Genomic DNA, 9,438 nt, shown 5'->3' with positions numbered 1-9,438 from the left:
GGCCGCGCCCGGGGTCTGCCTCCCCCCGGCGGCCCCGCATCCTCCGCTCCCCGCTCTCCCCCGCAGGACTACGGCCGGGGCTGCGCCGCCGACTGCCGGCGCCACGTCCAGAAGCTGAACTGGCTGCGGGGGGAGGCGGAGCAGGCGGCAAGAGCCGCCGTGCGGTGAGTAGGGAGCCGGGCGTGGCGGGGTGTTGTGAGGACCTTCTTGTGCCCTCCAGGGGCATTTGGGGCTCCAGGGTGTGGGGGGTCCTTGGTCCTCCAGGGGCATTTGGGAGTCCCTCCAGGGTGTGGGGAGGGCCCCTCAAAATGGCTCTCCAAACCCTAATCTCTGCGTGGCCGGTCGGAGCCGAGCTACACTCCCTTCCCCTGCAGGGACCGTGCCCCCCCCACCTGCTTCTGCACTTAAGCTGGGCTAAACCTTTGCAGCGCTGGCTCGAGCTCCTTCCCCTTGTGAGGCTGTTTGGACCTGCTGGTCCTTCGTCCGGGCAGATTGTGCCTCCTGTGCTCTCCCAGGCCGGCTGGATCTGACCCGTGGATGAACCGGGCACTGCCAATCTGTGGCAGTGATGCTATAAATCCAGCCCATCAGGCAAACACTGGATGTGCAAAAATATGGAAGGTCTTTTTAGGAAAGCGACCTTGCAGCCTGCACCAGTGTTTGGTAGTGAGAGACCCGTCCTGGTACTCTCGGGCTCAAGTGCTGGAAATTGTTTCCCCCCATTTGGGACTCAGGTGGACAGCCCTACCCCACCTCCCTCCTGTCTCGAGGCTTGTTTAGAACAGCATTTGGGGGGATGGCTTCTCTGCTAAAAAGACTGATGAACACTGCCTGTTTGCTTCCCTGCAAAATCCACTTTGCAGGGCACCTGACCACGAACTGTCTGTCTGCAGTGCTGCTGTTCTGTTGGAGCTCGTTTGTCGAAGTCCATCATCTACCTAGACCATGCAAAATAGATGAAGGGCTTCAACGCTGAATTTCTGTTGCGTGGCGAGGAAACTTTCTGAAATTGCATTGCTGTTGCTGTTCTCAGTGCGCTACAAGGATTGTTTGTTTCTTCCTAGCTGATGTAGAGGGTTTAACCAGGCTGCCCTGAAAGGTGCTCTCCCATGATCAATTAAAAGTTAACAAATCTGTATTGACCTCTCAATCAAGCTTCCTACTCTGGTTGTGTGAGAGGAAGGGAAGGCCTTCCCCTAACTATTCAGGCCCCTTCCGAACCATTTGAAGATGCACCTTGTCCATTTCTACTAGCAGAGCTTACTGTTGGCATCTGCTTTCTTGTGGGCTTGTGTTCATGTGTGCTTCTCACCCTGCATCTGTCCCTTGTGCCTACAGTTAGGTGAGTGGAGAAACGTTTGAGACGCACATGAGCGTTCTGGAAAACCCAGATTAAACCTTTCCTTTTAGGTGCATAGAAGAATCAGTAGATGACAAAAAATACACAACAGTTGAACCTAAAGGCAGTTTGGGCTGGCAGGTAAGAGACAATGCAACAACAATGGTATTTGAAACTAATAGAGAAAGCTACCACCAACCATGAGTAAGGAGGCTCCAGCATGTTGGAGGAAGGGGGGACAGTACATGGGTACCTTCTGCTCCATGTTGATGATGATAACCTAATACAGCTCACTTTAGGGCCCTGAGGTACTACTGAGCACTCTCAATTTGTGCTGAAGGCAGTGCAAGTTTAGGCCCTGAGCATTTCTTGGGGACTCAACACAGGAAAGTCTTACTGTTGCTGTTCTGACTCATTCTACAATGCCTCAGGAGCAGGAGGTGGAGGTCAGACCCTTTGTCAGCCGCTGGAATAAATATCTGGATGAGGGCGGTGAAGGTGTGGAGGAAGAGGAGGAGTTGCATCCAAACAGACAGCAGCTCTTTTCGTACCAGAACTGTGCGCAAGAACAAAGGTGCAGAAATAATTTCTTCCTTAATCCTTACTTTGTTCTGATCGATGGGGTTCTGTTTGGGCAGCCTTGGCACTAGGAAGAGTTTCTGGTGGGGTCACTGAACTCAGTGGAGGCTGCAGTAACCGATCCATACCAGCCTGGGTGAGAACCCACCTACTAGTAGATCTGCTCTTCTAAAAATATCTGCTAGTTTATTTAGGTTGAGCTTCCTACCTGTGTTAATCCAACCCCTCTGTGAACTGCTCCCTCCCCACCAGGAAACACGGTAGCAGCTTCCACAGCAGTGATGCCCAGGAGCACTGCGAGGAAAACAGAGCTTGTGGGCTCACCTACCAGGCCAAGGAAGTCAAAGCCTTTGAGGTATCCAGTTGTGGCAAATGTTTCCTTACCTGTAAATGATTTTATTTTTGTTTGCTTGTACCTGTGTTTGTACAAAGGTTGATCAGACAACTAAAATATCAAGTGTTATGCCTTCTTATATGCGTAATTAAGATTGTATGTAGCTTAACATGGTCTCTTTTCTGTATTTAATAGTGCAACTATGTGAAACAGCATTTAAGTATGATCAGCCTTTTTAGCAAAAGATTTTGTCTCTGGAGATCATAAGGGCAGGGGCAGAGAAAAAAAGAAAATCTATTATTATCCCTGCTTCCTGGGATAGCAGACCTAGCCAGCACAGTTGTGTGTCCTGGCTGCTGCCTTCATTCATGTGTAGGAATAACGACTAGACCAGCCTCGCTTCTGCCTTGAGTGGAGCAATATAGATTAGCAGAGAGACAGGTTTCAACAACAGGATTACAACTTTGCATGCCTGTTTGTTATCAGCTTTGTGTGCAGCAGCATCACTTCGTTTGGCTGTGCAAGCTGATGCCATAGCTCACCTGAATTTCTGCTTACAGAGCAGGAAAACTTCAGTAGCAGTGACTGAACAAGATCATGAAGATGTCCTGCGTGATAGTATCGTGGTTCCTGCTCCCAGTCAGCCTTTAGTATCTGAGGCAAGTTCCAGGGTCAGGTCATGTCATGTCACTGCTTCTAAGTGGAAAACATTTCTCTCATCCACCACTGACTACGTTGAAGATGAAGGTAAAACAACCCTTACAGCCCATAAGTTAGAGCCACTCAAAGCCACTGCAGCAGACTTCCCCACCTCTGATGGATCTGCACAATGGGAAGAAGAGTCTCTGTCTCCAGATGCGGTTGCCCAAATCAAAAACAGTTTCAACAATAATAAATGCACTGCTCAGCAACATGCTTCAAAGCCACACAGCACCGCAGCAACCAAGCATGTGAAAACTGCCTTTAACATCAGCAGTGAAGCAGCTGGAGATATGACCTGTGGAAACTATGAGGATCACCTGATGGGGGCAGGATCTGCTATTGCAGAGAAAAACAAAGAAAGGCTTTGCGTGGTAGACCGTACTGTGATGCCAGCCAGCAAACTGTCCGAGGCCTCTGTGACACCTTCTGCAGGTTCTTTTGTGAGCTGTAATGTGGTGTCTGACCCTCTTACCATGCCATATAATGGCCTCTTTTGCACAGGTGATGACTTTGATGATGATCTTTGAGAAGTTCTGGGCTCCAGCCTTGACCATTTTGCCTCACCACCCTGATTGACAGGGCGGTTTGCTAGCCACTATATTTGTTTACAGTGTATTAAAATAGTTTGAAAGAGCAGAGCCCTAGCGTGTTGTATTACTGTCTTGAGAAATGGTCACTTATGCTTCATTCTAACAGTAGGAGGAAGGGCTGTCTTCGTGCAGTTTATTTTCTACTGGAAGTTGGAGGACTAAAAATCTGTTCCCTTGATCTGGGTTGAGTTGTTGTGTTTGTATGTGTTGCTATCTCTACAAGTAGCAGTATTTTTAAGTGTTTTCTTTCTGAATTAAGATGCAGTTATGGAGACTAGAGTCCCATCTCGCCCAGCTTGTGTTACTTGCCTGGTGCACAACTTATTAAAGGAATTATTGTTAGACTCCTCTTTTCACAAGCAAGATATTCTCTAGTAATTCCTCGTACTCTCTGAAAAGATGTCTCCGAGGCAGGAATTAAAGCGTATACTTCTCACTGGCTTATGTTGCCACTATTTTTATAGCAACAAGAGCCTGATGATGCCATGCAAAGGTAAGGCCTGTGGCTTCTCAATGAGAGCCCATAGGTTAACTAAACCAGTGGTGAGCAAAATTCAGCCAGTGATGCAACCCTGCTGCTTCAGCACCCCAGCCCTTCTGGCCTGTGCCCACTGCCAGGGTGGGGCTAGGAGATCCCCAGGATCTTGGGATGGTGACATAGGGTAAGGCTGGGGCAAAACCACAACCCACTGCCTCCATGCCCCTGCAAGGAGTGGATTCTAGCTGTCCTAACACTGATCCTGGGGTCTCCATGAAGATGTGCTAGGAGCTGTGGGGGCAGGGGCTGCCAGGAAATGGAGTCTGACAATGGGCCAGATCCACCATTTTGCCCACCCCTGCACTAAAACAAGTGTTGCAGAGGCTGGGGAAAACTAGTTCATTATTCCAGAGGTGCTGGAAAAGATGCATCTTAAAGGTAAGATGCCCATGTATAACAGTTCTTTCATTACTAAAGTCCTACGTAATATGGGGTTACGGCTAGACATGACCCCTTCCATCACCGACACAGCTTTCCCTTACAAAACGTGCATAAAGTATGTAATGACCCTTTCTATACCAAAAAGTCATGTGAGGTAAATTCACCCTTATGCAGCTGGTGTGGTGGAAGTTTGATCAGCTGCTCTGTGCTGTGCATTGTGGGAACAATGCACCAAAATATTGTCTCCTGTGTGGATCTGTGCTCCCTGCATGTTGTCTCAACAAGTGTTTCTGTAGTTGCCATCCCCCTTATGGTGATGCCCTATACTTGTGTGCTGTTGCAAGAACAATTCTGATACTTGCCAGAAGTGGTAGGAATCAGCCTGGGGGTTCAGTACAGGCAAGGTCTTGGAACATATCCGTATTTGTTATATTGTAGAGTGGGCTCCCTTTGTGCAAGTTTAAAGTTATGTGCCATGTTCCAGGAATGCATGTACAGCATGCATTCCAGGAAGAAACCTGTATATCATAGCTAAAGCCCCTTCCCATCATGATAGACATTCTACATGACTTAAGTTTGATGTGTTTCCTGCATTAATGCCTTACTAATTCTCCACGTTTGAGTAGCAACACTGCAAAATCTTGAAAAGACAAGTATTAGGATAGTGTGGTAAATTAAAGGCAGGAAGTGATATTTATTTGTTCTACTGCGCACTTACAGAAAGACCAAAGTACAGACAAGACCCTTGACAGAGGGAGAACAAGTGTTGAGCTGTCATACAAGTTCAGCTTCTGGTAGACTGTAGGCAAGTACTTTAGATTACACAGCAACAGTGTTAAGAGTGCGGTGGTTGCTTGGAATACTGGATGGCATCCAACGCCGCCCCGATGTCGCAGTTCTTTGCCTGCAGGAGACGACTGAGCCATCCCCCCTCATCTGAGAAGCCCATGGACAGCATTTGGGATAGAGATTCTATCAGGCGAGGATCTGCTTCTGTTAGTCAAACAGAGTTCAAAAGGGGGTTATGACTGCTGTTTAAAAATCAGTAGAGGAAGGGATCCCTCAACTTGTGCAGTAAAAGTCTTTTTTTTTTTTTTTTAAATAAAGCCATGTAGCAAGTCAAGTGGAAGAGATATCAAAGACATGTTCTCTCCACCCTTCTCCTGCCTTTGTTTCCTACAATTGGAGCTTTGAAAGTGAAGCCATCCCATTAGACTAGTGAGGCTGTTTCAATACCTACTTTGAGTTGATACTAAAGCACTCCGTTCCATTACAGATAAGTTACTACATTTTCAAAATGGAGGTAGAATAGTTCCTTTTTAGTTGGAGTAGCTCCCATTACCCAAGCTGCCAGCTAACAGCAGGAAGGAGATTACCAAAATGGCTGAACAGGTGTCAGCTGTTCTCAGGTGACCTAGATTTCCACCACCCCTTCAAGCACCCCAGAGACAGCAGCCTATCTGCAACCAATGCTCGCTCCTGCAGTTTTTTTTGTATTGCAGTTGACCATTAGCCAGGGAAGTTCAAGACCAGAGGTTTTCATACAAGCAACCCAAATGAATTTCAAGGCAGTATGACAATAGGCAACTAAAACACTCACTCCTGACCTGCTTACCTGGTGGGAGATGTGGGTACAGTGCAGCCTCTCTCAATCCAGTAGGCCCTGGTATAGGGGGAGCCTGAGATGGGTCCAGAGAGCTGGGACCATCTGTCTCTGGCATTTGGAGAGATTGCAGCTCACCTGTTGAGGGATCTACTTCCTTTGAAGATAAGTGGGTCCAGTCCTCATCAACTGCTGAGTTGCTACTGGAATCGCTCTGTTCCAATGACTGTAAAGAAAGAGGTAATTAGCTGGTGTAGCAGAGTTCTTCATGGCAGAAGAGACTGCTGTTATCTAAGGCTTCTGCAGAAAGGTTTCTCACTTTCCTTTACTTGAAGTGGTCTGTAAGATTGAATGTTAAAAATCAGCACCTACTCAGACAACTGAGTTTTGTGCCTTGAAGCATTCCAAGCAGGACAGTATGAAGAAAGGCCTGCTAGTAAAAATATCCATTGTAATGCCACTTAGTTTGCAGGGGCAAGAGTTGGCTTTCGGCCAGGCACATCTCTAGCACCTACAGGACTGAACCCTCTTTCATTTCTTATACCTGGGACTGGAAGCTGCTGTCTTCCATCTGTGCCGGAGGAGAGTCAATCACCATCTCCTGCATCTGCTCTGCAATAGCATCATTCTCTGGAGCAGGTTCTGTGCTGCTCCCTTCCTGTTTGGTCTGGCTGTTCTGAGTAGCAGGACTGCCTGCAGAGTCAGCACCACTCTTCTTGGAGCTAGGGCAGGTAGGGGTCACTTTGCTTCTTTGTCCTCCATGTTCCACATCAATATCTACCTCAATGCCTAAGAAAGAAGGCAGAGGGAAAAGGAATTAGTAAGTCTGCATACAAGATACAGACCTGGAAGTCCCCTGAAAGAGAGCACATTTGTTGGAATCTAGTTATTCTGAACTCAACAGTAAGTTATCATCTTGTTTGATTTTTAAATACCCTGCAGATGGGAAGTGTCAAAAAGAAAACTTTTTTCAGAGTGCTTTTATGTTAAGTGAAGCACATGCCAGCTTTTCCTGTGCCAGGAAAAAGCTGTTCTCCATTCTCATTTAAAAAGGATGAAGCAGGCAGCTGTTATATGCACTCACACATGGGAGTCAGATGCAGCCTTAAGTCACCTAGTTAACTCAAGGTTCTTTTCAGTTAAGTGCTACCATTTTACTGCTGTGTACTATATTTCTGCAAGGAAGTGAGAGACAGGACATCCTTGGGTCCTTATGGTGGCACTGGAGCAGAGGTAAGCCACTGCTCCTGGTGGTACAAGATAGGAGCAAGCCCCAACACTGGATTTGAGAACTGCGAGTTAGAAGAGGCACTTACCCAGGGGACTCAGAAAGGCTGCAACACTCTCCCCGACATTCTTTAGGAAGGTGACATTGGGATCCTGAGGTTGGCTGTTAGTAGAGGGTTCTAAAAAAATAATTTCTGTTAATGCAAAACAGCAGGTAGGTCCCAAACACACTCTTTCCTCAGGGGAATTGAAGAGGGGTCTTGGCAGTCTTAGACAACTCATTCCACCCACCCCTCCAAGGAAAGTGCAACTCAAGCAGGTTTGCATTTGAAATGGAGACCTGGTGTTTTCTCTTCCCTCCCATCCAGCCTACTCCACAGCAACAACAACTTATCGAACCTTTACTGGTCTGAGCACTTCATTCACCAGAGCATTCCCTTCTTACCTCGCTCAGGGGCTGGATTTTCTGGTGCGGTACTGGCTTGTTCCTGCCCAGAGTTCTGGCATGGAGCTGAAGGAGCTGGATACCCCCAGCTATGCAACCAGGCAAAGGGAGGGGCACCATGCCTCATCTTGCGTAGCCAGCGACCTCGTGGGAACCACTGAAAGAAGTTGCAGTGTCATTTGACCCCATACATGGATTGGATCTGGGACACAAGTCACACGACAGCATGCAACTACGTGCAGTATCTGGAATTTTAAGCTTCTCTATGGGTACCCCCTGCACCAGTCCCTCCCCATGGCAGAAACACTTTGCTCACCTCAAGCGGACTCTGGAACATGACCATGTTGTGCTCCTTATGGAGGCCTTTTCCCTCACAGGTGCTGCACAGGTCATAGTCTGGACAAACAGTACATTTGAACCTAGCACCCACCACTGGTCCCTCGCAGCCATCGCAGATGACGTTGGGATGCACCACACTTGGGGGCTGCTCCTGGCTGCACTGCGGGCGATGTTCACGCCTGCACTCCTTTTTCTCTAAGGAGAAAGAGTTTCTACATTACAAGGAAGCTGCCAGATTAACTTTAAGCCTTTAGGAAGTGAGACTCAGCAAATCTTTCTACAATTTGGAGTTCATTAGTACATGGACCACGTGAGCTTATCATCAGCTGAGTGTGTCCACAATGCCAGCTTATGGGCAATTTGCATTACGCACACCCTCAACAGTGCCAGGATATCTGGGGACAAGCCAGCAGCAAGCACAGAGCAGGGGAAGAAACGCAACACTGAGGAGGGCCAAGTGAAACGAAGCCAAAGAGACCAAGTCAGGAAAGTGTACATCCTCCTTGTGGAGATACTTTTTTGGACTTGTGTCCCTGGACACGCTCCACATCACACCAAGGAAGAATCTGCCCTTGGCGCGCTAGCTAGTATTGATGCGATCTGTATTGCTAGTTTCTAGCACTGCTGAAACAGTCCAATTTTAGCAGGTTACGTGCCCCCAAGGTTTCCCTCTCTGAAATAGGTGAACATCGGAGTTATATTCTTATCCCGAGATGCATGAAATAATTATTAGTATTATTAACAATAATTTGAAGGTAGTGCTCAAGTGACAGGAGGTTCTCCATTTACTTCAGAAAGCTGAACTTGGTTTGGTTGTTTTTTTTTTTAGTTTTCTGGACTTGAAGCCCCGAAAACTTTTTGGGCCCCCTACGTTTTCAGAGTAAATTGCTTTGCCCTGGCAAGGTATTCGTTCCCTCCTGAAAGGGGCAAGTCTCGCTCCCTTTTGAGGCTCCCACCCATCTCAAAAATCGCTGCACTAGATCTATTGACCAGCCCGCACCGAGCTGTCCTTGTTCCCCAAGCTTCCCCGTGGGCTGCAGCCGCTACAGCGAAGACACCTGCCAAGCATCTGGATACGCCATCGCCCGGCACTCCTCTGCTGGAAGAGGAAGGATGTCAGCAATGCGGCGTGGACGGGGCCGGGGCCGGGGCCGGGGCCGGAGCCGGGCCACGACGGGCGAGGGCCGGCTGCACGCACGACACGTCGCAGGTTGCCAGGCTTCTCTCGAGACAGAAAAAGTTACCCTTGATGTAGACACGGAAGACGCCGTCCTTCACGTAGGGCCAGGCCAGCTCCAGCTCCTCGTCGCTGGAGAAGGCGATCATGTCCCCGTCCTCATCTGCAAGAGAGCAAGCCGGTG

General features: G+C 48.3%; 1 protein-coding gene across 1 annotated transcript; it reads right to left on the bottom strand.

Moving 5' to 3' along the window:
* Positions 1–5,128: 5,128 nt before the first annotated feature.
* On the bottom strand, positions 5,129–9,432 carry SQSTM1 (sequestosome 1). The gene is made up of 7 exons (XM_019535209.1): positions 9,322–9,432; positions 8,055–8,272; positions 7,739–7,895; positions 7,383–7,472; positions 6,611–6,855; positions 6,205–6,292; positions 5,129–5,456 (listed from the first exon to the last, which is right to left on the bottom strand). Exons 1-7 carry the CDS (start codon positions 9,401–9,403, stop codon positions 5,299–5,301), a joined length of 1,038 nt encoding a protein of 345 aa, XP_019390754.1. The 5' UTR covers positions 9,404–9,432; the 3' UTR covers positions 5,129–5,298.
* Between the last annotated feature and the right edge of the window lie 6 nt (positions 9,433–9,438).

This window comes from Crocodylus porosus, unplaced genomic scaffold, assembly GCF_001723895.1.
Source record: "Crocodylus porosus isolate Cpor-Errol unplaced genomic scaffold, CroPor_comp1, whole genome shotgun sequence".
Classification (NCBI taxonomy): domain Eukaryota; kingdom Metazoa; phylum Chordata; order Crocodylia; family Crocodylidae; genus Crocodylus; species Crocodylus porosus.
This window is presented reverse-complemented; position numbering and strand designations above follow the sequence as displayed.

Bases quoted from the DNA above. Each gene is read 5' to 3' on its own strand.
- SQSTM1 (XM_019535209.1), bottom strand. From the start codon at position 9,403: ATGATCGCCTTCTCCAGCGACGAGGAGCTGGAGCTGGCCTGGCCCTAC. The intron at 6,293-6,610 runs GTATAAGAAATG...CTTTCTTTACAG, and splicing joins ACAGCAGCTTCCAGTCCCAG to TCATTGGAACAGAGCGATTC. The intron at 5,457-6,204 runs GTGAGCTGCAAT...TTTGACTAACAG, and splicing joins GGAAGTAGATCCCTCAACAG to AAGCAGATCCTCGCCTGATA.